Here is a 27874-nt window from a genome sequence, read left to right as displayed (position 1 = left end):
CTATCCTACATCACTTTGTCAGAGTTAGGTTGACTAACTTATCACAAACACCCATACAAGAATCAACAAGTCTGCTGCTGTTTGTTCTTCCTTTGTCTTCTTTTGTATTCCTCCTCCTCCTCCTCCTCCTCCTCCTCCTCCTCCTCCTCCTCCTCCTCCTCCTCCTCCTCCTCCTGTAGACCAGCTTAGTTAGTGAACCACTTCAGTACTAAACTGAGGTTACAGACATGTTACTGTTGTGTTCAGTTAAAAGGAAACCTCCTCCTGCTCCTCCTCCTCCTCCTCCTCCTCCTCCTTCTCCTCACTTAGCAACACATCACGCCACAGTTATAATAACTGGTTTATTTTATGAGCAAGAGAGAGAGAGAGAGAGAGAGAGAGAGAGAGAGAGAGAGAGAGAGAGAGAGAGAGAGAGGTTGGTTGATGTGATGTGGCGTTGCTCCATTCACTGTCACTCCAAGTTAGTGGGCAGAATATTTTCCTGCTTGAGATGAGCAACGGGAGGCGACGAGACGAGACAAGGCGAGGCGCGGGGAGGGAAGGGAGGGTTCGGGAATGTGACAAGCGAGTGACTTCATGCTTTCCCCCTTCACGTTGGCGATCAAGACCTTAGCAACCACCGTTTTGCATTCTTAGATAAGCTTAAATCTTGCGTTCTTAGATAACCTTAAATGATCAAGTGTTAAGGAGTGAGTTTACTTATCTTCCCATAGAGAAAAATCATGAAAATTACTTTGTGATTGTGAAATTGTGCTCAGTTTACATGTACTGACACACACTTCTTCCCGTGGCTCATTGTAATAACCATCACGGCATTTCCTGCTCCGAGGCACGCTGTATGCATTATAAAGACCTTGTGTCTCAGTCAGCACAAAATGTACGCGGCAAATTCTCTCATAACGCTGCTGTGAAACAATGTTTAGTTGTATTTCGCTTACTAGACGCACAGCTGAGACTCATAGTTTAGTTCCCGTGGCTTATAATAATAACCAGCAAAGCATTTCCTTCTTTGAAACGTACTGCGTGCATTTTAGGAGCTTTGTGTCACAATCAACACAAAATGTACTCGGTAATTATTCTCTCATCTGTGAAACAATGTACTCTACCACGCTCATTAGACTCACAGGAGCCCCGCGGTGAGACTCATCTTATAGTGAACGGATTTGCGGTGCCGGCGAGAAGCACCCGAGCTGTTCCGCGTCTGGCTCCACCGCAAACTGGGAACACATGTGCCGGGGCCTTGCAGCGGCAACGCGCTGCGGGTCTGGCAGCGGGTGTGGTGGGCGTAGCCTGGCCTGGGCGAGTCACCCTGGTCAAGTAGGCCTTGCCTTGCACCTCAAGGACGCCCCGCCATCTCCACACGTTTTTGGCGGCAGCGACCAGCTAGTCCATCGCGCCTCGAGGACACTGGCCAGATCTCTCTCTCTCTCTCTCTCTCTCTCTCTCTCTCTCTCTCTGTCAAGAGCGGCACGAGACGCCTATTATGAAAGTAAATGTGTTGCCGTAAAGTGAACAAATGCAATTTTTCTTTGAACGACTCTTCTATAATGGAAATAATCGGTGAGTCTAATCAGCAGCTCAGTTGGCTGAGTTTATTGTCGGTTCGTGCCCTCAAATATGATATGAAATATTAAAGAAAAAGAAAGATACAAGAATGAGGATGAAAGACGGCTAACAGAAGCTTCCTTGTTCCCGACGACTCGCCTTTTGCAGAATCCTTAAGTAATGTTTGCATGGCGCACGCACAAACTGACCATCATTTATTCCTTATCACTTTCGCTCTTCCCTGCGTCTCGTCTCTCCATTCAGACTTCCATCACAGCGCCAAGACACCAGGCAACGTTTGTACAGGAGCTGCCACGTGTACGCCTGGCAGCTTCTTGCAACTTCCCTTATTTTCTTATGTATTCTTAAAGTCCCGTCGCTTGAAAGTTTCTTCCCGAGGATCATCTCTACGTGCATCGCCGTCATTTTTTAGTGTTTGTTTTATATAAACTAGTATATTTTTATCATATGCTTTCAGTATCCTGACATTTCTTGTGTGTGTGTGTGTGTGTGTGTGTGTGTGTCAGCCACTGACTACTAAGTAAATGAATATAACAGGTACACACGTCTCTCTGCAAGGTCATGTTCCATTTATATAAGGCGTACAGTAACTAACTAGTTTATCTGCAAGGAATTTTTTGTTACATAATGGCATCGAGTCTCATCCGTGGCTCCCTCTTCCTTCCAGGCTACAAGGTTTCTGACACGGTGCGGAAAGGAATCTTGGATGTCTCGCTCTACAACAATGCCGAGAAGGAACTCATGCTTGGCTCCCTGGCAGCCCTCGGTAAGTGCCGTAATGAAAGAGAGAGAGAGAGAGAGAGAGAGAGAGAGAGAGAGAGAGAGAGAGAGAGAGAGAGAGAGAGAGAATTTGCATCACTGAAATTAATTCAAATATTTCCTTTCACTTGCACATCCCATAGTTCCTGCCACACTTAATGGCTGCTCGACACTAAAGGTACAAAATTTGTGGTATTGACTTGGCGTGATGGCGCGTCACCAACACCTTGCTAATGAGTTGAGGCCCCAACAGGTGGCAGCGCCATATGGAACCTGGTGGCAACCTTCTTCAAGCTTCCCATCTCTGGCACCCACACCATCGTGGGCGCCACCGTCGGCTTCTCCCTCTGCGCTCGAGGCTTCAGTGGAGTAAACTGGATCACCTTTGGCAAGATCGGTGAGTGAGACTACAGACCTTTCTTGTTATTTATTTCTTATCAGTTGTTGACCGTTGTCGCCTGTAGCTAAAGTGTTTTTAGTCGCCCTCACTCGCTAACTTCAAGCAAAACAGCCAAACAACAACAATGAAAAAAGTGTAGTCTTCAAAAGTCAACGGTAAAATGTCCAAGTGGAGCGAGTCACTTGCAGTATGCAAGGTTCACTTTTTGCGCGCGAATGCGAATCCTTGGGGATTGTGTTTTCAAACTGCTCTGCTCCTCAAGGACTCAAGACCGGCAGCGTGGCAGCCCGTCCAGCGCCACAGCGCTCTGGCGACGTCTGGCTGGTCGGCGGGCTGGCAATGGCACTCCTGCCTCGCCGCACTACCGGTTCAGGCCGGTTACTTCCTATTTTAAGGAGCCCAGCCAGATGCTTTCACGTCCCCACACTATTGTGGACGCAATCATTTGGGTCTAGTGAACTGAACCCTCTAGTAACCAAAGGTTCGACAAACTCTCGCGGGACTAACAGGCAATATTACTCGGCGGGAGCGGAAGTAACGTCCCAGCATGGGCGCTCCTCTCCCACACTCTGACCATCCCTAGAGATTCTCCTCAAATTAATGTCACCGTCATAATTTTTGGAGTCCGATACATCCGCAACTGGCTGTACTCAATACTGATGTCGAAAGAAACAAAATCGCATTGCCTTTCCCGTCGTGACAGTGGCACTCGTGCAAGTCTTGCTCTTGACGCGTTGCCAGGCACTCCTGCTGTCCACCACTTCGTTGTTGTGAACCCTTTCGAAAAAAAAAAAAAAAAAACTGACACCTTTTCAGTTTTCATAATCATTGTTCCTACGTTTGAATCCAATTGATTACCTGAGCGTTCATCGCGTAGGTTACGCGACGATGACGCAGCGCCTTAGCCTTCCCTCACTGCTGCTGCTACAGGCGATGCATTACACGGCACACCAAACATAGCACACCTACATGTAGATATGAATGAGACAGACCACAAGTAATAATGTTCCCAACGTGCCATTATGTGTGCGCGTTTTGGAGCAGCGCCCTCACACTGAGAACTATTTATAGGATCAACGTGCAGCACCAAAACTCAAGGTTTTCTGCCGAGGGAGGGAGAGAGGGAGGGAGGCTGGGAGTGGCGGCCACGGCAAGGGCACGGAGCCTCCTCGGCCTGTGTTTGCGAGTGTGCGAGTACACACGCACGTACTACAACGTGTCATTCACAAACAAAAAGAAAAAAAAAACGCGGAACTTGCAACATAAAAACGTAAAAACTTGCTTATGAATGGAAATGCGTGAATTAGTGACAGCCAAACTCAACGATGACTTGTGTTCTTTTTACGTATAAAAAAAATAAATAAAATAAATAAATAAGATAAGATAAGGGAGAAAAAAAAAAGTAACTGACCAAAACCTTGATTAATGAAAAACAAGGCTGATCCATCATCCGGCAGCGAGGAATGCAGGAAACAAGCACGTGGCCAGTACTTGCTTGGTGACCTTGCCCTTTACGGAGGAGAGCGGTGAGCGACGGAGAACGCATGCCGGCCGTTACTGAGTTACTGCTAGTCTTGCGCTGCTCACTCGCTTCCGCTGCGACATTGGCTGGTGCTGGCCTGAGAAACAGTGAAAGGAATTTTATTGTCATTAAATGTGTAAGGTTAACAAGTATGGAGGAATTAAATAGTCTAATTTTCTCTGCCAAGTCGCCAAAGCTTTCTTAACATGTGTTTGGTACCGCACAGTGGCTTCCTGGTTCGTGTCCCCCGTGCTGTCCGGCATCATGTCTGGTGCTCTGTACATGCTGTTCAACCAGCTCATCTTCAAGAAGGAGAAGCCCCTGGAGCCCGGCCTCCGCGTCCTGCCCCTCATCTACGGCATCACCCTGCTCGTCAACGTCTTCTCTATCGTGCATGACGGACCCACCAGTGAGTGAAATTGTCATTGCATGTTACGTACAATATCCATACTTTCAAGACAATTGTTACATCTTGACACATTAGAGTGACGACTCTTAGCGGCCCATTCTTACAAACATTCCCTTCGCAGTCCTGAAGTTCAACCTCATCCCATGGTGGGGCGCAGTCATCGTCGCTGTGGGTATCGGCGTCATCACATCCATCATCGTGCAACTCTTCGTGGTGCCTCGCATGCGCAAGACGATCAGAGGTGAGTGAGTATTGGCACTTGGCAACCGGCTGGTCAAAAAAAAAAAAAACATTGCTGTGATCAACTAATTCATACAACTATTCTTTCCTATGTAACTGAACTGACTGGTACGCGTTTTCAAGTGACATAAGAGTAAGTGAATTTATGATAATGATTAAAAATGATAGTTGTATTTTTTCACAATTCACAGCTAGCATCGCCAAGGAAGTCACCAAGCAGGAGAGCGAGGTCAAGTTTACTTTCGATTCTGCTGGTGAGTTGTTTTTCCTCAATTATCATTTGTGACACTCTCTCTCTCTCTCTCTCTCTCTCTCTCTCTCTCTCTCTCTCTCTCTCTCTCTCTCTCTCTCTCTCTCTCTCTCTCTCTCTCTCTCTCTCTCTCTCTCTCTCTCTCTCATATCACCTCTTATATTTTCTTTCCACACCTCACCCACTGCTTCTTTTCTCCCATCTAGTACATTTTTATAGCAATTATTACAAAGTCAGTAGGTATAATGTATGCATGACTCCACCTAGAAGGAATATATCATAAAGGGAAATGCTTTCTTGGGATTTAATTTAACCTTAAAAACTGGAGCTTTCATGTGTCTTGAAATATAATGGGATTCAGGTACTTCTTGACTCTAATCCAGGGTTTGTTCCAGATAACTTTGAAATGGTTGAACTTTTGTACAATGAAGGTAAATGATGATGTTCGGTGTTTGGAAAAAGCATTCATTCCTTGCTCTTGCTTTCTCAATGAATTCACACATACCGCTGTTTCTGAGCTGCATTCTTGTTCATGTTGTGGAGAGCGGAGTGTGGGAGTGTTTACCATGCGGCGTCCAGCTTGCTCCCCCGAGAAGGATCCCTGTAATGCTTGAGTCTTGTGCCTTAAATAAGCTGAAGTTAACTCTAAGAAACGAATTTGTCTTACTGAGAGAGCAAGACACACTAACCACATCAATGTTATACTCATAGCAACCTCAGCCTTGTTCAAGCAAATTTAACCTTTAACGCTGGTTGGAAATGTCCAAGACTTAATTCCATACTTTAAAATGATGAAAAAAAATTTGTTACTCCCTGTGTATATATAGATTATCAGGTTTTGCAATCCACTTTCCTCCCCACCATGTAAAATATGTAGACTATAACAGTACTTGGTGACAATGGGAGGAGATGCATGTGACATATTTCCTTGTCACCTGAATGTTATTTTAATTATTCCTAACAGACAGACAGTGTACTGCATGCAATCACTGTCAGTTTCCTCTGATAATTTTAGACTTTGCAATGAAGTACATACATGTATTATCTGACATCATCCTACATGTGAGAATAATCTGAGTATGGAATACCAAACACACGAAACAAACCAGGACAGTAACGAGTCCTTGAGGTTGCTCGAGATGACGCCATACTAAAAAGGAACGCAGGCTTTTCAGTACTAAACACAGCTTTCTCTCTCGTTCCCTGCAGACAACTCCCGTTCACCAACCCCACCAAGCAGGGAGCTGTCTGTCATTGAGAAAGGCATCACCCCAACCACCTACACCTTCAACAACTCCTCTGAGACCAACGGCTACATTCCTGCTGAGACAAAGTCCAACAACCTCCTCACTGCCAACCTGGACAATGGCTGCTCCTCACAGTCATTTGGTCAGTAATTACACATCTCTTAAACACCAATTTTTTTTAGCTTATAAACAAAGACAGCATTTGTTGTATTCTGTATGTTGTTTTCTGTTCTGTCCCGTGTCATGTATGTGAGTGCCGCCTTATCAGGCATTTCACTTTGTGTTTTATAATGCGTATTTTTCTTTTTGTCTCCTTCTTTTCAGCTTGATCATTGTGCATTTTGTCACTGGTTTTATTTCACTGTACATCCATATTTTTCTGTTGATGTGTTCACACTTTCACACTTCTTACCTGAGCTGACTGGAAGAGTGTTCTCTCACCTACAGGTGTGACCAACAACAGCAGCCAGGTGCCCCTCGTCAACACCAGCCAGGTGAAGGTCGTCTCTATGGAGAAGCTCACAGACAAGACTGATGGTGACACCGACAGCTTGGAGGTCAAGACACTGTTCTCCTTCCTTCAGGTCCTTACAGCCACCTTCGGATCCTTTGCTCACGGCGGAAATGATGTCAGCAATGCCATTGGGCCGCTTATCGCCCTGTGGGCCATCTACACTGAAGGCTCAGTTGCCCAGAGCACCCCTTCCCCGATCTACCTCCTCTTGTACGGCGGGGTGAGTGCCTCTTCCCCTCCACTGCAAGGATCCATGAGACAAGTAAACAATGTGTCAGGCTGAGATTACATCGGGGCAACAGGGCCCCAGCGTAACGTTCTGTAAACTAAGTGGAGGCACCGTTCCCGCAGCTGGGCATCTCCGTCGGCCTGTGGGTGTGGGGCCGTCGCGTCATCAAGACCATTGGAGAGGACCTCACCAAGGTCACCCCATCCTCAGGCTTCACCATTGAGATTGGTTCTGCCTGCACAGTCCTGCTTGCCTCCAAGGTCGGTCTTCCAATCTCCACCACGCACTGCAAGGTGGGCTCCGTGGTCTTTGTGGGCTGGGCCAAGTCCTCCCGCCAAGGCGTAGACTGGAAACTCTTCAGGTAAGTCTCTGTTTCCTTGTTTTCTAATGCTCAAGTTGTATTGCTGTAATTGTCTCTAGTAAAAATTTATTTAGTAATCTGTAAGATCTTTAGAGCAAAAAACCTCTCTATACATTATTATACTAACTTACTTCCAACTTAAGGTGAGGAAGACTGTTCATGTATTCAAAAGTTTATTAACAATTTCAACAGCACAATAATACACTGACGCTATAACTTCCAATGCTAATAGATGCTCATCATAGAAATGCCTCCACTTCATCAATAACTACTTCAGTTATGTCACATCACACTCATTCATCATGTCTTGCATACTTGTTCCACATTTCTTCACACAAGTTTTTTTTTCAAAATTGCATCCTTTATTTGACTGCTAAACATTGCCATTTTTATAACCTAATCTTTATCATATTTTGAAGGCATTATATTATTATTATAAAAGACAGTGATGTGAGGTCAGTGTGGACATGGATGAATGGAAAGTAAAAAGAAGTAGCTAGGCATAAGTTTGATGTCTCATTAAGGTTGGAAGAAGAAGGCATATATATAGTTAGAAGGGGACACAAGAATGGAGTCAGTAAAATGTAAAGATTAGAATGGTTAAAATAAGTATGGATCTGTGTGTGTGTGTGTGTGCCCTTTGTATATGCACCAGAGAACCAGTGAAGACGAAGAATGATATTATGAAAAACAGTGGAGTGATATGAATAAATGTATTAATCATATAAATAAATATGTATGAAAAGTATGAGAAGAAAGGTGACCGTGGAGAGTTATGATGAATGCAAAAATGAGTGATAAAAGCATGAATGAAAAAGTGGAGGATATTGTGAGTACTTGGACGGAATGAGAAAAGTGGCTGGTGGACATTTCCGTGCTGAGATAGCCGAGATGAGCAAAATTGAGTGAGTGTGTAAGACTGGGGATAAAAAGTTTGAGGCAGAAGTGGTGAATATAAGAGCTGTGAGAGAGTTCCATTCTCTCTCTCTCTCTCTCTCTCTCTCTCTCTCTCTCTCTCTCTCTCTCTCTCTCTCTCTCTCTCTCTCTCTCTCTCTCTCTCACCACAGCCCACAGACCCACAGTATGCCTCCCCACAGTATGTTTACAAACCACAGTCACCCACCACAGCCCCTCACATATAAATTTCTCTCCCTCTCTCTTTCAAATCCTTTACAGCACTAATGGCACACAGCTTTGGCATTAAATACACTGTTCTTTCTCCTCCCACAGGAACATCGTCATTGCCTGGGTTGTGACGGTACCACTGACTGCTGGCATCTCGGCCCTCCTCATGCTCATCCTCAAGATCGCCTTCCTTTAAGAACCTCCCCGCCCCCCCTCCATCACCGCCACCTGTTGCTGTGATAGTTACTCTGCCAGGGACCCATGTTCTCCCAGGAGTCCGACCTTCCCCTCCCCCACACTACTGATGTCACTGTGGGACTGACTCATCATCCCCCAGAGCCCCTGAGTAGCAGCAGGAAGGAGGGTGAAGATGACAACTGCTGCAGTGAGAGGAGGGTCTCTGTGCTGCCCACCATCATGACCAATTTTGGCCACCCATCGCTGCCTCAGCTTCCTCTCAACACTCTGGCTTAGTTACACATCACTCTGGAGACTTACAGATGCTGGCATAGCGGTATAAAGGTGCTTTGAGTAAGTAGGCTTTCAACCGTTGTCTTGTGCAGTTGCATGATAGTCCTTGTTCACTCTGAGGGTAAGAGTGTAGCAGGCTATTTGATGTTCTTCACATTACTAAGAGTAGCTAGCTGTTGGTCCTCAATTTAGTTCCTAGAGTTTATAGTACAGGATATGATGGCCAGTCCCTGTATCTGGCTCTCTTCCTGTTCAACCAACAGTATTATATCATATACTCACCTATTAACAACATGCCAGTAGTCACTGTGAAAACCAAGGACCACAGACACTTGAAATTATTAGCATCGAGGAGCTGAGGTGGCCACAACTTGCTGATGGCAGGAAGGAGAACTTCTCTCAGAGTCCAAGTCAATCTGAAAAGTCCCAGCACAACTTTAATACACAGCAGTGCATGTTCAGGCCTTGTACACACAAACACACATGTAAGCAGTACACAGTCAATATCCGACATGATGTGAATGGACTCTGGGACAGCAGGTTCCTCTTTCTGTCTAGGCCCAAACTTTACATGCATTCATTTCATTTTCATCATATGGACATCAAGGTTCTTTCATTGACACAATTCATATCACCTCATCATTCATTATGGATTCATTTCTGAATGGGATTATTTTAAGACATGAAGGAAGCAGATAGGAAGCAAAGTTGTCTGTTAGGCAACTCTTGTTAAGTGCTTGCAAATGAGCTAAAAGTTTACACATTTCTATCAGAGCTTTGATTAAGCTTTTTTATAAACACACACAGTTGTCTTCTTCAAGCAAAATTAATTATATCCAAACAATCACCAAAACTATTCTTTAGAAAAAAACTTTATATGCTTTTTCAAAATTCAGTTACAGCATAAACAAAGCAAAATTCATCATGTAAAATGACTACAATATTATTACTCTGCAAAGAAATTTGTTATCTTGACTATTTAAAATTTGTTGACTGTCAAAAGCTGTGACCAGTTTTTAGTTCCACATCAATAATTACAAGAATTCAAAGGAGAGAAAATGGTCTTTACAAGACACGTGTATTGAGATAAGCTGGTGTTACCATAATGGTTTTGAAACAGTGAAACATGGAAAAGTCAGTTGAAGGGGTCAGGACAGGTTATGGTAGGTAGTGTGAAGGAAAACTTGTTGAGTCAGGAATTCTAGGGTTAGTGTTAGTTAATTGGGTGGGAGGGAGGGGCAAGTTTTGAGAATTCTTCAAATACTAGTCGCATTCTGAGAAAAGTGATAGGCGTCACATTTCATTTTAAATATATTTGTATATTTTTCATGTTTTAAAAAATATAGGTCATAATTTTTATACAATGATGAAGAAATATATGGAGGGAGTGAGTGAGTGGTGTGTACTCGGTGGCTAGTGGGATGCACGGCAGGGAGCTACATGGCGCCACCCACTTTATTATGGCTCAATTTCAGCATAACAGACCATGTGTCACACAACTCTACTGCCAAACACAATGCAGGACTTTTAAAATTGGTGCTGTTCCCTTGCATCATCAAGGCTTGGGAAGCCAAGCCAAGCCATGGTTACATTTAGCCGTCTCACTAAACATGGATCTCCCTGCTGTATCCAACTAGTTATTCAGGTCTCAAGCAGAACTGATGATTCTAGGTCACTGATGTTTAATGTGTATGTATTATTTATTTTAAATATTGCATTCATTTTTTATATAGTATGAAAATAATATTGGCGTATTACTTTTCTATAAGTTTGTGTCGTTTCATTATGTTAGTCTGTAGCCAGCAGGGAGCCACCTAAAGCTTTGTGAAATCCTTCAGCAACAGCAGCAGTAGCAGCAGCCTGATAATGACAGAGGTATGATGACAACAGCCAGGGATCCACTACCTGCTGCTGTTGATGTCATGAATTCATTATTCTAAACAGGCACAGGAAGTTCCAGGCAGTCTATTATTTACTTTGTGGGACAAAAATTATTGATGCCTCTTCCAACATTTTCAGTAATCCATAACAGCAGTAGCAAATATTAAAGAAATGTATGTAAGAGTTATTATTAATTCACACAGATTGGTTGCTGTTTTTTGTCAATACTATATACAATTTTCACTCTTGAAAGTATGATAAAGATTAACAAGAGGAAGCATCTCATTTACAAAGAACTACAAACAACACACCATGCAGTAACAGACCCTCAGGTATGTCCTAAGACTACACTGACTGGTGTGTGTAATCCTTTGCAATGATGCTTTCGATGAAAAATGGCCCAGAAAATAACATTTCAGTAATGAAAATGAACACTACTTTTGCAGTACAAGCATAATTTGTTTTTGTCATTTCTTTAATATTTCTTTCCAATACTACCAGGTAAAAGTTGTTAGTGAATTTCACATATCATTACAATAATTGCAAAGAATCTTCTTGTCCTACAATGATTTTAACTGCAACTGACACTGACAATTTTCATTATAAGTTGAATCAATCAATAGATGCACTTGTCAGCTGCTGCTGCTGTTTGAAATTTGAGAGTTTTCTGAACAAAGTGAGTTATGAGGCTCAGCTTTCACTTAGCACTAGGTGGTTCTCTTTCTCAATGTATTTATGGAGCAGGTAATTGTGCCACTCCTGTTTATCCTCACAGTATTGTTTAGGTTATATTTGTCTTGTGTCCTTAAATTATTGATTGACTTGCCTTGCTTCTTTAAACACTGATACGTCAAGTCACAATACAATGAGAACCCGACAGCGATAAGATAGTGATGTGTCACCATCACCATCGCATCTCTGAGGATGACAGAAGCTACAAAGTCTTAGGGATCAAATATGTGGGTCCACAGTTCTGAGTTTAACGTGAATGGATGATGACTGTAGCTTCTGTCCTCGCCATGCAGTCCTGCAGCCTTCCAGACACTTGCTGCACAGTGCTGGCCATATAATGCCTTTGTGCTTGGCCAACATCCTGTCCGGGGAATGTTCTTCATCCCTCGTGTTGTTAACTTTCAAGATCAAGTTCATTCAATCAAGATGTTTTTAGATGTTGGCCCACTGAAAATGACATAACATCTCATAGACTATATTCTCACATCTCACTATATATTCTCTATAAGTATTTTCTTTACACCATTTGATAATGATTATTGCTGCAATTAAGTTAGCACAAATTATGTCATCTCTAAACCATACCAACAAACTGTTGTTGCACTTCACTTCTGTCAGCTGTAAACCAAATTCTCTATATCATACTGATGCTACTGTTTTTTTTTTTTTTTTCCACAAGAGGATAATCACTGCTAACAATCCACAGCATTTGTACAGAATTGAATAAAATATTTTGTTTGTACTTTGGTGTTTTATCTCATCCCTGCCAATGGAATGTCTCGGTGTGTTAATCCATATACACCACCCCAGCAGTCTGGCACACCTCCCCCTTCAATCACCTTCATTATGAAAGCAGCCAAGAGAGAAGGACATCGCAATTGTCTTAGCAGGAGTGTGCTTACAAATTGTTCTCACTTGTCCCTCTTACTTATCTTTCAACACACACAGAAATGGTAATATCTGACCGCAGTGAGCTGCCAAGCTGTCTTAATATTTGGTTAAAGAAAATCTCACACAAGCCTTCTTACCTCCCTTGAGCATGTCAGCCTGGTGGTGTATATGTAACCTTCCAGACAACTATCCCCTTTTCTTCACTGACACTCAACTGTCTCCCTCTTCTACACTGAACATCCTCAGTCTGTGTCCTTTACCTATAAATCTAAACTGGAAACTTCACCTCACTTCTTTAGCTAAAACAGCTTCTACGAAGTTAGGCATTCTGAGACGTCTCTGCCAGTTTTTCTCACCCCCACAGCTGCTAACTCTGTACAAGGGCCTCCTTATCCATCCATGTATGGAGTGCTTTACATGTCTGAGGGGGTTTCACTCATACCGCTCTTTTAGACAGGGTGGAATCAAAAGCTTTACGTCTCATCAACTCCTCTCCTTTAACTGATTGCCTTCAGCCTCTTTCTCATCACTGCAATGTTGCATCTCTTGCTCTTGCTATCTTCTACCATGATTTTCATGGTAACTGCTCTTCTGATCTTGTTAACTGTATGCCTCAACTCCTCCCAGAGCCTCACTGCACAAGACTCACCCCTATTCTGTCCACCTCTAATGCAAGAGTTAACCAGTATTCTCAATCATTCATCCCTTTTTCTCTGTTAAACTTTGGAACTCCCTGCCTGCTTCTGTATTTCCACCTTCCTATGACTTGAACTCCTTCAAGAGGGAAGTTTTAAGACAGTTATCCTTCAATTTTTGACTACCACTTTGGACTCTATTCAGGGACCAGCATCTCAGTGGGCTTTTTTTTTATTGGATTTTTTTATGCCCTTAGCCGGTGTCCCTCCTACTTAAAAAAATAAATAAATAAAAAAACTACTTAATATTAGGTCTATTTAACACAAGTCTGGAAAAATGCAAGATTGTTACGATCACACTCTGATAAGAAGTAGTGTAAGATACACAGGATGAAGCAGAACTTTGTTTCTCTAATATTTCAACAGAATAGAGGAAGACATTATTTCCTGCTTCATCATGTGTATATTGCCACTCCGATCATCTCACTTTCTCAAACAATATCAAACTCTACTTGCAACTGAGAACTGTAAAGAAATTACCTGTGTTTGGATGACAATGAGGTTGTCCCACTGGCAGGTCATTCAAGTCATTCTTCCAGTGAACTTTTCTGCTCCTGGTTTGTGATTCTTATTTCAGATTTGTCCAACAAGTTTGTTCTTCAATTGGTTGGTCATCCAGGTATTCTGTGATGTGTCTTGTGATGAGTGTGTCCACCAAGTTGAGTGATTTAGCTCAAAACTTCTCTTGAGTCCCTCCATCCTCAACTTGACTGGCCACTATAAGAACACTTTCAGGTAATACAGATCCGTCGTCTTTGAGCTTCTCTCTCTCTCTCTCTCTCTCTCTCTTTCTCTGTTCAGCAGCCAACAGTTGCTGTCACAAATACAAATATATAAAAAACATTCAATAAAATAATCAGGGCGTTCCCACTCGTTGCAGTGACAAGGTGACCCCTGTCCAGACTATGGGGAGGTGCCCATGCTTGCCGGGGTATACTGGGTCATGAAGTGAGTGGGCACTGGGTAGTACTCTGCTGAGGGATGGTGTGGTGCCATGGGGTATGGTGCCATGTTGTGGGGGTACTGTGGAGCTTGACCCAGCCAGTGTGTGTGGTTGACAGCTGTGTGTGGAGGTACTTGCTGCATGCCATTGTGGTGGGTAGGGTGAGGAGGTGGAGCATGAGGAGGAGGAGGAGGAGGAGGGAGGGTCATCATGGTGGTTTTTGGAGGGCCAGGTGGAGCATGAGTTGATGGTGGTGGTGGTGGTGGTGGGTGGGTTGATGGTGGTGGTGGATGATTTGGTGGTGGTGCTGGTGGTGGAGGAGGAGGCAGTGGGGGTGGCTTGGGGGCCGTGGGGTTGAGGCGCTTCATGCATGGGTGTGGTGGGGGGGGCTGGGTCATGCCACACACATCCACGCCGGAGGAGAATGGCCCCATGCTGGTGGGTGGCAGTGGGAAGGGCGGCGGCAAGGACACTGAGGACGGCAGCACAGGAGGCGGCAGCTTTTTCCTGCGGCGGGATCCCTTGGACAATCGTGCCACTCCTCGGCTCTCAGCCTCCTCCTCAATGCTACTCCAGATTGACTTCACCTGCAGGTAACACTCAATGTCAGCAAAAAAAAATTGTTAAATTCATCTATTTTACACTATACTTGCTATGGATGTATGTAGCCACCTGTGCTATGTATGCTTAAGCTCCTGGAGTGTAGTGCAGTGGTCAACAAGACCACCAGGGGCCAATGGGGCTAAGAGTGTGAATGTGTGTGTGTGTGTGTGTGTGTGTGTGTGTGTGTGTGTGTGTGTGTGTGTGTGTGTGTGTGTGTGTGTGTGTGTGTGACAACCTACGGTTGTCTGCTGGTCACCTAGTCAGCCATTCCCCTACAGAAAGAGCTCATAGCTCATAGTGTCTGATCTTTGGGTAGGACTGAGACCACTGACACACCACACACTGGGACAGCGAGGTCACAGCCCCTCGGGTTACATCCCGTACCTATTTGCTGCTAGCTGAACAGAGGCTACACATTAAGAGGCTCACCCATTTGCCTCGCCGTGTGTGTGTGCGTGTGTGTGTGTGGTATATATAGGTAAATTTTATAATATGAAAATTCAAGGTTTAATTTAATAAGGACAAAGCAAGAAATAATGGGTCTTACAAATTTGAGGAAATATTAATTAAATTAATACTAAGAAACAAATGTCTATTATTAATAGAGTCATAAAATTCTATTACAGTTTTTTCTACTAAATGTTATCAGTGCTAGCTGTACAAGTCCATGCTACAAGACACATCACTTCACTCATTGTCTGCTTGAAGAGAGGTAATTTTGCAGTATACTCCTCAGAGATGGCAGAGAATAGAATAGAATATAGAACAGATATATAAGTGTCAGCTGTACAAGTGCATGCCACAAGACACTTATAGTTTCACTCACCGTCTGCTTAGAGAGAGTGATAATCTTGCGATACTCCTCAGGGATGGTGGCCACACCCAGCCGCTCTGCCAGGATGGTCTCCCAAACACTGGTGAGGTGGCGTGCTGTCTGCGAAGACTTCATTTTCATGATGGAGAGCAGAGACACAAAGTAGTGATAAAACTCCTGTGTCATCACAATATCTGAAAAAAAGACAACAATTAATGGAGCTAAAATGACAAACAGGATGAAAATATTCCTTACAAAAGAAGACTGAGGCTTTTAAATTTACATTCCTCAGAGATGTAGATTAAGATGGGATCTGATTCAGGTCTTTAATTTACTGCCTAAAACAGAAAAAAAATATGCCAATTAACATAACAAAAAAGGTGCATGGGATGATAAATATTGTGCACAAAGGGATAATGAAGCTCTTAAATTTGAATTTCTTAAAGAGGTGATGATTAAGAAAGGATCTGACACAAGTTTTTAAGTGGTCCAAGTGGATATCACAAGGGTAACAAACAAAATCCTCAGGGTTAGTAATCAGAATGGGACAAGAAATAAGCTTGGTAATGTTAGATTTTTAAAAGAAGAGGAAAAGAAAACGTTCTCAAATAGTGATAGATATATGAAACAGACTCAAAAATAAGCTTGCTGGTGCTGGTTCATGACAAAACTTTAAAAGATTTGACAGATGGATGGAAAATAATTGGTGAAAATACGTAGATGTGTTTTATACAAGGACTGCACCATGTCTCACCCAGCCTCCTTCACTGGTGTATATATATATATATATATATATATATATATATATATATATATATATATATATATATATATATATATATATATATATATATATATATATATATATATATATATATATATATATATATATATATATATATATATATATATATATCTCCCAAACACATCTCCCTATGTGAAAAGGGCTGGCCAAGGGCAAGAAAAGTGAAAAAAAAAAGGCTTACTGAAGGTGTCAGTCCCTTAAAAAGACAGTCAAATTGTTGGGGAAACACAAACAGAACAAAGAAAAGTTGTGATATTAAATCAGTTCTAATACTCAAGAAATTGGTCTCCTTAACAAAATTATAAGCAAATCCCATAACAGTAATGACTTCCAAGGCCACAAGGTCCCCACTTACCTCCATACATCTTGATATCAATGGAAGCCTTGGCATTACTATCACAGTGGAAAGCTGCCCTTGCACTTGGGTGGAAGAGTGTAAAGTTACAGTGGTGTGTCTTGCAGTCCAACTTGCGGTAGATCAGTATTCTTGGCAAAGGCAGGTCCAGGCAGCGCCTCTTCATGCGAGCCCCCTTGAACACTATCTGGCACGGATTTCCTGGACCTACCTGTGTGCATCAGAAATGTGTGAATGAAAGATGATAAGACCAGTGTTTATCTACCTATATATCTATCTCAGGGCATATCTCTACATAGAAAATAAAAAAAAAACACAAAAGATAATAATAACAACATTGATCTACCTGATACCTTCCGTCTCCGTTTATTCCTGCAATGGCAATACATCTTTGCACACTCTAATTCTATATCATTCCCCTCTCACTATCTCTTTCCCCAGCACACTCCAGCACTCTACCATCCCATTTCACTGCATTACCAGACTCATAAATATATATGCTCTCAGTCACCTCTCTTCCTACCATTTTTACGTGTGGCTAAAACACCTTAACCTGTACAGCACTGGGTCTATTTGCAACTCAGGTACACCCCACCAGCCACACAATATATCTCCAGTACTTTGACCCTATCAACTCAACCAAGGAAACCTACATCTGTTCCCACTACAATGAAAGATGAAGAGAAAACACTTGTTAAATTCAAATCCTAAAAAATAAGACACAAAGACAACCATCCACACAGACTTACCTTATGGCAATGAGGAGGCTTCCACGCCAGCCTCTCATTGTTCTCATTGATGGTGAAGATGTCATAGGGCACCCTCAACACTGCTTCCTGCATCACTGCTGGCCCCAGCAGCAGTGCCTTGTGGCGTACCAGCTTCCTCTTTGCCTGCTGCTGTTGCTGCTGCTGCTGCTGCTGCTGATGATGCTGCTGCTGTTGTTGTTGTTGTTGTTGTTGTTGTTGTTGTTGTTGCTCCTGCTTTTGGTGCTGTTGGTGGTGCTGCTGGGGTGAGGGTGGCATTCCTGCTCCCTTCCCGTCATCGCCTGGGTAGCACCGCTCCTCAATCTCCACCAGGCACTCTGCAAACGGCTCCTCTGTGGACTCAAGGGGGCAAGACGAATAATTTGTGGCAGATGTGGTAGTGCTGAGGCCGGTGAAAGCATCCGTGGTGGTTGCTGTGGTGGTGCTAGTGCTAAGAGTCATGGTAGTGGGCGTGGTGGTCATGGTGGTGGTAGTGCATGATGTGCCATCCTCCGCACCCAGCCTCCTGTCGCTCCCATCACTGAGTACTGCAATATAAGCATGTGATTCAGAGAGTAGCTTCACCAGGGACAGAGCACACAGGTAAAGGTAAAGCCAGTGGCATGTGCTACAGCTGTGTGTGGTCTCAGTGCTGATCTCCCATCACATTGGTCTTTGACCCTGTGGTAGATAATATCCCTTACTCCAGATACAGAGCCACTGGGGCATCCAGGTTTCCATGGTTTACTTTTCTCAAGTTTCCCCAGGTAGCCTTTTATCAACCAACCTGAGGGAAGAATGAACAGGTGTTTGAGCTATGAGCTACCTGCTCCAGCCTGGATTCAAACTGGGACTCAGGGATTCATACTCAGAAGCACTAGCCACTGCACCACTGAGGTACTTCAGAGCTACCACATGCAACTCACCCAAAGTGGAGTACACAGAGCACATGGAGGTTCAGGGTGCCTTCAGGTATTATTTTTGCCTTACCAATGCTCATACTCATTACTTACGTGACACCTAGACTGTGTGCTGATGCTATGAAGTAACACTACTCTGTCTTGACTTACTCATAAACTGACACCAATAGTACACTCTGAAGTGAACACAAATCTGTCAATATCAATACTTATATCAATAATGATGTCAATCTTCAAAATACTATTGCAATTTTTTTGAAGCATGATAGTAAAGAAAAAAGTAGGTTGAACAAAATCTTTCTTTCCACAAAAGTAACAAAGTACACACACATAAGGTGGCACATCAGGAGAGACAACCCATGGACTGGTACTGCTAGGTCTGGCAAAGCCTTGTCTTCATCAAGCTTTTCATTCAATAATCAGTAATAATATTTCAATTCCTTAACAATGTATCTTAACTTTTATAAAATCATTCAAGATAAATTTAAAACATCAGTCCTCAGACAATTAATTACTATTACTTTCTTAAACTTATCTAGCTGTTCTGAAGACCTCCATGAATGTCATTCACTACTTCTTTCCACTCTGTGCATCATTTCTTGGCTTTGGCAGAGGGGCACCAGAGTCTACACAAAATGATAATTCAGAGGACAGATATGAATGCTTGCACTCCTCAACTTCATGCTTTCCAAGATTTTTTTTTTTTTTTATGGGTATAAAGTGGTTACGTGTTTCCAGCACTAGTAAATGACGGAATAAAACATATCAGTCCAGTGGTCCTCAAACTTTGTTGCTTAGTGATGCACGAAGGGTATACCTTGGACTTGGACAGCACACCAACTCTGTAGTCCAAGCAGTGCTGCCCCCACTAAATGGCACATATTTAGTAACCCACATCTACCTAGGAAACTTTGATGATGGTCACAAGTTTGTGAATCATAGGATTAGACTTTTGGAAGCTAAAAAACATACCACATACATTTATGGGTCATGAAAAGTTAATAAATGGAGGAAAAGAATTCTATTATTATCAACATTTTGTTTAACATGCATATTTTCTGTTTCAGAGTTAGTCCCCTAAATGCTCTTCTCTGATGTGGAGTAAGTTTGATTTCAGGATGACCTTCCCCTGAGGAGGCCACTGATCAAGGCTATTGGCTTCTCCCTCCCTGAGACTGATAGCATAGTTTGAGGCATATCCACAGCGTGGATGAATTTTGTGGTGGGTGGTGGAGTTGCCACACCCACACACCAATGTGCAAAAGCAATTCAATAGAAAGACCAATGCATATTATTAAGGAAAGAGAGAAGTGAATGTGAGTCTCTTAATACAGAGAGTTGTGAAGCAAGGCAAAGTAAGGCATGGCTGATACAACCTGTTGTATCAATTTAATCATGGTTACATATTTTAATGCAGTGTCTATAACAAAAAATAAATACATAAATAAATACAAAAAAAATTTTAAATTAACAAAATTAACTAAATACATGCAGCAAAACTCTACTCATTACTGCAAGACTGGTGCCTCACCTCTGGCTTTCTTCTTGGCCCGACACTTGGCGGCCGCCACTCTCCTGAGGAACCTGCGGCGCTCTGTCCTATCCAGCCCAGCCAGCTGCTCCTTGCAGTAGCCTCTGTCCTTGAGGCACACGGCCTTCTTGAGGTGCCGCCGCACGTTGCTCCCCCTCTCCCGGGACCAATAGCCACAGTGACCACAGGCAAGCAGCACGTCCCCAAACACCTCCTTCCCCATCAGCATCACCTGCACACCAGCCACACCATTACACCACATAAGCCATTGAGCCAATAGGTAGAGCAGCCACAAGTTGAATCACTCAATTTTTTTCCCAGCTTTTTATAAACCTTAGCAAGCCTCCTTTACACAATTCATACTTTGCTATTAAAAAGCAAAGCCACTGTGCCACTACTTGTAAAAGTCAATAGAAGCAATTTGAAAAGATTATGTAATAATACAGAGGAGTTCTATCAGCTTTGGTTACTTTACAAACCGTAACTGTCAACCATAGCACCCTTCCACCCGTGTTTGCTGGGAATGACAACCAGGACAAAGAGAGAGAGAGAGAGAGAGAGAGAGAGAGAGAGAGAGAGAGAGAGAGAGAGAGAGAGAGAGAGAGAGAGAGAGAGAGAGAGAGAGAGAGAGAGAGAGAGAGAGAGAGAGAGAGAGAGAGAGAGAGAGAGAGAGAGAGAGAGAGAGAGAGAGAGAGAGAGAGAGAGAGAGAGAGAGAGAGAGAGAGAGAGAGAGAGAGAGAGAGAGAGAGAGAGAGAGAGAGAGAGAGAGAGAGAGAGAGAGAGAGAGAGAGAGAGAGAGAGAGAGAGAGAGAGAGAGAGAGAGAGAGAGAGAGAGAGAGAGAGAGAGAGAGAGAGAGAGAGAGAGAGAGAGAGAGAGAGAGAGAGAGAGAGAGAGAGAGAGAGAGAGAGAGAGAGAGAGAGAGAGAGAGAGAGAGAGAGAGAGAGAGAGAGAGAGAGAGAGAGAGAGAGAGAGAGAGAGAGAGAAGGAGAGAGAGAGAGAGAGAGAGAGAGAGAGAGAGAGAGAGAGAGAGAGAGAGAGAGATGAGAGAGAGAGAGAGAGAGATGAGAGAGAGAGAGAGAGAGAGAGAGAGAGAGAGAGAGAGAGAGAGAGAGAGAGAGAGAGAGAGAGAGAGAGAGAGAGAGAGAGAGAGAGAGAGAGAGAGAGAGAGAGAGAGAGAGAGAGAGAGAGAGAGAGAGAGAGAGAGAGAGAGAGAGAGAGAGAGAGAGAGAGAGAGAGAGAGAGAGAGAGCATTTTTTTTAAATAAATGTATGTATGTATCAAAACAGGGCATATAAAGTGGGAGGAGGGTGTGCTATGAGCATCTGTGCAACTGGTGTAGACTGTGGAGTGGTGGAATGGGTGAAAAGGAATATGATAAGATGGTATGGCCATAATGGAAGTATGAAGGGAAAAGAAACTGTAAAGAAAGCATTAGTGAGATTGAGTCATAATAAGAGAAGGCCACTAAGATGGAAGAACAGGGTAAGAGAGAACAAAATGTGAATGAAGTGTTAGAAGCTAACCACTTAAATAAGCACAAAGAGAAAGTTGGATAGGGAGAAAGTGAAGTGTGGCCACTTCCTTGGGGCACCACTCGCACAGGAAGCAAGGCATCAGAGATACACACAATATCAACCAGAAAACTGAATTATCCAAGAAAAGCAGTTCCTTGAGGATGCCAGCTAAATGGCATTCCTCTGTATTTATAATTTCAGGAATAAACTTATGACATTCAAAAAGCATAAGGATGGTAATGAAACACACAGAATTTCCAAGCTTGAAGGGCTGTACAGCTTCAGAAGAGAAGCTTTTAAACAACCTTTCAATGAGGTGGCCCTATGGAAGAAAAATAATTTGACAAGCAAGGAGAGCTACCCCCAAACATCCCACCATGAACAATGAAACTCCAGACACGTAGCACAGAATCATTGGGAACATTACCTTGCGGCCCGCCCTTCTTCCTGATGCCTTTGTTGGTCATCTCGTGGTTGCGTGTGAACACCCTTCAGCAGGAATGGCTCCTCCTCCCTGATGGCATACACTTCGGTGCAGGTTCAGGAACTCTGCACTGAACCACTCCATGTATCTGAAACATCAAGAATTAAAGATAAGCCAATGTCAGAGATGTAGACTTACCAAACAACTCACTGGTGCCAACTCTTGGTGACACCAACTTTACTATGAAAGCTGATAAGTAAAAACTGCAAAACATATAATATGTGTATCTTACTACTAACAGTCATCTACAGGAAGTCTACAAGTACAGCTGGAACTCAACATTGCTGGGTTCCTCTACAAGTACAGCTGGCCCTCAACATTGCTGGGTTCCTCTACAAGTACAGTTGGCCCTCAACATTGCTGGGTTCCTCTACAAGTACAGCTGGCCCTCAACATTGCTGGGTTCCTCTACAAGTACAGCTGGCCCTCAACATTGCTGGGTTCCTCTACAAGTACAGCTGGCCCTCAACATTGCTGGGTTCTATGTCCACAGATTTGATAATTCACAGATTGGCATCAGAAGGGAAGTGTGCTGTATATACATTAGATTTTTTTATGGTAACTATCAATTGGAATCTTCCTCACAGCACAGCTCACCACACACACACACACACACACACACACACACATATGCTCCCTGCCACACCAACCCACATTCCCTCTGGTGATGTCAATTTTGTGTATTTTAGCAAACAACAGTATATTGTGTGCATTTCCCACTGCTACCCAGCTGTCCCGTTCTGTCACAGAGGACAGAGCATGAGGTGGTGAGAGCTGTGGTAACACAACACAGACAGTGGTGTTTGTGCTATCAAGAAATAAGTAGGATGGAGCAAGAGGACACACCAGTGTTCATCATTTTACTTTCTTTTATTATATGTCAAATAAAGTGTTTGTAGATACATGTACTACAGAGGTTTTTCTTTACTAAGCATGGGGGAGTATCAGGAATACTTTTGAGTGGGAACACCACTCTAAGGAGTCAAGGCAGTTTATTCAGGAGGACACACCAATTATAATTATCAACAGATTTTCAACATTCATGGATGTTTCTATTACCTAACCCCCCCAAAAGTGTTGATGGATATCTGTATACTATTTCAACAAGGCTTATCAGATCTCTCACAAATGGAACCTGCAAAATATGGCACCCAACATAAGTATGACACCAGACTAAAGGAAGCCAAATCACACTCCCTAAGTTGTCAACAGTATATTTTGTATCCTATTATCTGAGACTCCTGTGTCTCTCAAATGAATTTAGTGGAGTGAAGAGTTAGTGATAAGAGCCCCCTACATATCCTTTCAATCATCTCACTATCCACTCTGTTCACAAAAACAAATAATCATTATGTCAATAGTTAAGTAACACAACACACTCACTACCACTTTGTTTAATGTTTCTCTCAATGTTAAGTCCCCTGAGCTGCTAAGAGTCTGTCAGTTGTCTGGAATTGTTACCAGACTGTCTGTGGATCAAAGGACTTACAATTCTGGAAAATCATAACACAGAGGGAGTGACTGCAGGTTACTTGACTTGGGACCACAAGTTCAACAACATGCATTAAATTGAAATCTGTTCTAAAAAATCCCATACTATGCAAAACTGTCATCAAAATATGAGTTAATATCTTCTAAAGATATTCAGAATAAAATTCAAAGAACTCCATGGTACTGATGGAACACACATTGTTTGCTTTCTCTGTTCTATTTGCTAAACTTAAATTTGTAAGTTCACAAATTTCCAGTTGAGGAAGGTAATGTCTGTGTTTGCAGAGGTGAATCTTGGTTTGCAACAGCCAACCTTAATGTGCAATGAGACAGACACACCCGGGACAAACACACTGGCACACACACACACTTACCTTGGAGGGATTGGTCTTCTCTTTGTCATTTTCACAGCCTATGTACAGCAAGCCTGAAAAAATTACACAAAACATGATACTTAATAACCCAGAAAATTAAGTACATGCATTCAGGTGGAGTGTGGAGTGGTGGAATGAGTGAAAAGGAACACATTGAAATGGTATAGCCATAGTAAGAGAAAGTGTGTAAGCAAAGTTGAAAGTGCTGATAGAAGAGGAAGGCCACTTATAAATGTAAGGATTGGGTAAAGGTGTACACATTTTTTTCTTTTTTTAATTATGAGGGACACCGGCCAAGGGCAACAAAAATGCATGAGAGATGTTAACAGGAGTCAGGCACTTGAAGAAGCAAGAAGGGACTGTGTGGATACAGACAGGTGGAGGCTCTTCTGCTGTAGCCACACTCTTTTGGGAGAGTGAAAGAGAAAGGAAAGTAGAGGGTAGGAAAAGAGAGGAAGATTCTCAAGAGCGGGTGGGAAAGAGAAGGGAAGGAGAGGTAAAGAGAAAGGAAGAATTGTTAAAGAAGGAAAAGTGAGAGAGAGATAAGAAAAGTTGGTATTACACGTGCTTTTTTTCCCTTCTTTTTGCCTTTAATAGAGGTTAGAGGCATAAAGAAATTTGGTATTTTGCCTCTGAAACCCTTAAAAATCGACATTAACAGCAGAAATTTTATTATGCTGCAGATTAGACACAATCACATCTTGTCATGACATTCACTTGACATTGTCACACAGCCAACAGTGTGCCTGCCTGACTGCTCGAGACGTGCACAACAAACAAGAAAAAAAATTATATAACAAAAATTACATTTAGAAGCTGCTTGACCCATTAATGGTTTCCAAAGTTAGCAAAAGCACTAAACAGCTAACAATAGAGATTTCTAGGTATTCTTTTACTCTTACACCAGTCACAGCATGGCTTTTCTTTCTTACCCTTTTCATCATATCGAGTTTCTCATTCTGAGTAATTTGAACCCCATATATACATACCCACCGCATATTGTTTACAATCCTGACAGCAATTTTTAAAGATTTGTCTGTTTTTGGGGAAACAAACTTGCTGAGAAGTGATACACCTGCACATGTGATGGACAGGCAGGCACTGAGGCACACCGATGAAGGTGTGTTTGTCCATGCATGCGTATGTCACATCTGTTGCACAAGCACAAAATTAATCACGGTTCTTTTCTTTGAGAATGCAGCCACTGGCCAATTAAAAATAATTAATCAATCTAGCCAATCATAACATTTTATTTCATCTTGTAGAGAGAGAAATGGCTCAATTTGAAATATCTGAATTAGTCCGAGGAAGATGTCTGTCAGTGGTGGGTGTCACCTTGATTATTTCCAGCGCACCACCAGATTTTATGAAGATACATAAGGTAATGACTTCATATTAATTTCTTAGCCTTGCCACTTAGGTTAGGTTAGGTCAGGGTAATTTGTTAAGTTAATTAGTTTAATTAGATTAAGTTAGTTTACTTAGGTTAGGTTATGTTACTTTAGTTGGGTTGCACTAGTTTGGTTAAGTTAGGTTACTTTCATTTCATTAGGTTGGGTTAGGTAGTGGTTGTGGTGATGGCAGCCAGCTGGCAGCCACAGGCAAGCAGCAGCCAGTCCTCTTCTAGGAAACATTGCCAGTGAATGTTACTGCTGCATTACTTATTTATGAGGATAAAACTATCTTTTCTAATAGATTTTGGTCACTTCTGTATTAATCTGCTTTCCATTTTTACTGCAAAACATTAGTTTCTGATTGGGGGTTGGTAGGGGGTGTGGGGTTAAAAATAAACTATTGATTTGCAAGGTAAAACAACATGCAGATTAATTCAAAACAGGTCGAAAACTACCACAAATAAATAAAAATTAATTGTTTCATCTGAAATAGAGAGACTGGTGCAAGAGTAAAAATTTACCATTTCTACTTTTCTCCACAGCTAACGGCTAATTTTCTTGGTGTTAGATTATTAAATTTTACAGAACAGATCTGGAGGACACAGCTGCCCTGTCAAGTTATGTCAGATCTGGTTGGAACTCCTACGTTAGTTTAGGTAATGATACAAAGGGGAGAGAGAACCAGAGGCCACTCGACACTCACCGCCTGCCTCCTTGAGTCCATCCAGGTGGAAGATGAACCTCAGCTTGCTGTTAATATCATCTTTGGACAGATCACTTTTCTCCGCGTCGATTCCTTCAATCTTCTCATTCTCTTTCTCCAGGTCCTCCACCTCCTCCTGCCCCAGGGGATCTCTCTCCGCTCCGCCCTCAGTGGGCAAGGAGCCATTAGGATCTTCAGGGTGACGCTGGTCACTGGAAGACACAGTGAAGCAGCGGGAACATGTGTCCGTATCTGTATCATCTTCGCGGGAGTGAGAGTGAACGCCAACAATCTCAGGCTCGAATATCACGTCCTCTCTCGTCCTCTCATGTGCCTCTTTCCTCTCCTCGGGCGACCCCAGCATGGCCCAGGGCGGCACTCAGACTGGCCAGGGATGGAAGGAATGCTGGGAAACTGCTTCCTCACATGTGTGGGCATAAGCTGTGTTGTTTTCTCCTGTTCAGTTGTTGGCTTGTTTGGATGAGCGAGTCTAATTCTTGATCTTGACGCCGCCGCCGCCTTCCTGTTCTTGTGTTGCGAGAGCTTTGTGCTTGTAACGGCACGGAACTCACTCTAATGTGACTTTTAATCCAAAAAAGTGAATCCAGTCTCGGTACTTGTGCATACTTGGTACCCGGAGTGTTGGCTGTACTTGTCCCGCATTGATCCTCCAGGCCGCGCCCAAATAGGTCAGGTCAGGCCACTCCGGGATTGAAGTACTTGCAAGTACTTGCAAGTAGGTAGATGTTTGAGGTGGACCCACCAGGCACGGTGAAGGGAGGAAGACCAAAGAGAAGATTTCTGGATGCAATGAAGAAAGACATGCGGCTAATGGGTGTAACAGAAGCGGTACCAGACTGAGCAAGGTGGAGATTAATGATCCATTGTGTAAACTCAAACCAGGAGCAAAGGCAGACAAGAGCGAAAGAACTTTCATAGATCTTGGAGACATGAGAGGCGAGGCTGAGGTGATTTAGCCATGTGAAGAGGAGAGATGAGGAATACGTGGGGAGGTAGATGCTTGACATGGATCATCAAGCAGGAGAAAAAGCGTAAGACCAAAGCGAAGACTAGTTTACGGATACACTGAAGGAAGACAAGGGGGTGGTGGGTGTGACCGTAGACGCTGCAGACGGAGCAAGGTGGAGATTGGTGATCCATTGTGCCGACCTAAATAAACTAGGAGCAGTCGGGAGAAGAGATGATACAGGATCCTATTTCCAAACGTTCTTTTGTCTCATCAGGACTTTTTTTCAAAGACCACTGATATACCAGGGCTGTTTTTCAAAGAGCACAAAAAATTAGTCGGGTTCTCATGGGTATTTTTTCAATAATGATGCAGATTTCATGTTAAACTATCACAAGTATTTTGAAAAACATACTTCAGCTCCCCAACAACTTCCATTACTTGGTGGAAAATTGTCGAGGTAAGACGCCGAAATATTTGGGAGACGCCGAAATATTTGGGAATGCTGTCCTAGATTACTACTCCCAACCTCTGGTAACCTCACAGACTAGCATAACTGGAGAGCTTACAAAGAACCCTTCGCCTCTTACATAACGTTACTTCCTTTAGTCACAGTAAGGCAACAAGACATGACGGTTCAGAAATGTGGAATGAACATAAACTTTCCTCAATAGAAGGAAAGAAAGATGTCAAGTTACTGACACATGGAGAGTTTAAAAGTAACATAACAATATTCAGGACAGAAACATGAGAGAGAGAGAGAGAGAGGAGAGAGAGAGAGAGAGAGAGAGAGAGAGAGAGAGAGAGAGAGAGAGAGAGAGAGAGACGCTTTACCCTCTCATAAGGATTATTTTCAGACCACATATATGATTAGTTCGCTTTTCTAAGAATTCTTCCCGCAGATGCACATTCCTTTTCCTAGAATCATAAAAACACC

General features: G+C 43.0%; 3 protein-coding genes across 11 annotated transcripts in view; 1 reads left to right on the top strand and 2 right to left on the bottom strand.

The window, feature by feature from the left end:
• LOC135101188 (sodium-dependent phosphate transporter 1-B-like) overlaps positions 1-12448 on the top strand; it is a 165928-nt gene extending 153480 nt beyond the window's left edge. For 6 of the 8 annotated variants that reach the window (XM_064004796.1, XM_064004797.1, XM_064004795.1 and 3 more), the window contains 10 exons: positions 2234-2332; positions 2579-2722; positions 4474-4656; positions 4778-4897; positions 5088-5150; positions 5542-5577; positions 6356-6535; positions 6841-7127; positions 7259-7497; positions 8728-12448. In XM_064004796.1, coding sequence (XP_063860866.1) covers positions 2234-2332; positions 2579-2722; positions 4474-4656; positions 4778-4897; positions 5088-5150; positions 5542-5577; positions 6356-6535; positions 6841-7127; positions 7259-7497; positions 8728-8818 — 1442 coding nt within the window. In that variant the 3' untranslated portion in view covers positions 8819-12448. The remainder of the gene's footprint in view (positions 1-2233; positions 2333-2578; positions 2723-4473; positions 4657-4777; positions 4898-5087; positions 5151-5541; positions 5578-6355; positions 6536-6840; positions 7128-7258; positions 7498-8727) is intronic. The other 2 variants (XM_064004801.1, XM_064004794.1) reach the window with 1 other exon arrangement.
• On the bottom strand, positions 7658-20377 carry LOC135101187 (putative uncharacterized protein DDB_G0291608). 2 transcript variants are annotated; one of them, XM_064004792.1, is made up of 7 exons: positions 20010-20377; positions 17562-18106; positions 16813-17023; positions 15665-15846; positions 13773-14822; positions 9376-9509; positions 7658-9208 (listed from the first exon to the last, which is right to left on the bottom strand). In XM_064004792.1, the coding sequence occupies exons 1-5, from the start codon at positions 20269-20271 to the stop codon at positions 14196-14198; spliced, it is 1827 nt and encodes a 608-aa protein (XP_063860862.1). In that variant the 5' UTR covers positions 20272-20377; the 3' UTR covers positions 7658-9208; positions 9376-9509; positions 13773-14195. The 2 variants fall into 2 exon arrangements, with proteins under 2 accessions (XP_063860862.1, XP_063860861.1); XM_064004791.1 differs by having other exon boundaries at positions 7658-9509.
• Positions 20378-21252: 875 nt separating this feature from the next.
• Positions 21253-27227, bottom strand: LOC135101186 (uncharacterized). Its single transcript, XM_064004790.1, has 2 exons — positions 25971-27227; positions 21253-23926 (listed from the first exon to the last, which is right to left on the bottom strand). The coding sequence occupies exons 1-2, from the start codon at positions 26332-26334 to the stop codon at positions 23814-23816; spliced, it is 477 nt and encodes a 158-aa protein (XP_063860860.1). The 5' UTR covers positions 26335-27227; the 3' UTR covers positions 21253-23813.
• Between the last annotated feature and the right edge of the window lie 647 nt (positions 27228-27874).

Source organism: Scylla paramamosain, chromosome 6 (assembly GCF_035594125.1).
Source record: "Scylla paramamosain isolate STU-SP2022 chromosome 6, ASM3559412v1, whole genome shotgun sequence".
In the NCBI taxonomy this organism is placed as follows: domain Eukaryota; kingdom Metazoa; phylum Arthropoda; class Malacostraca; order Decapoda; family Portunidae; genus Scylla; species Scylla paramamosain.
The sequence above is the reverse complement of the archived record's forward strand: the minus strand, read 5'-3'. Positions and strand labels throughout refer to the sequence as shown.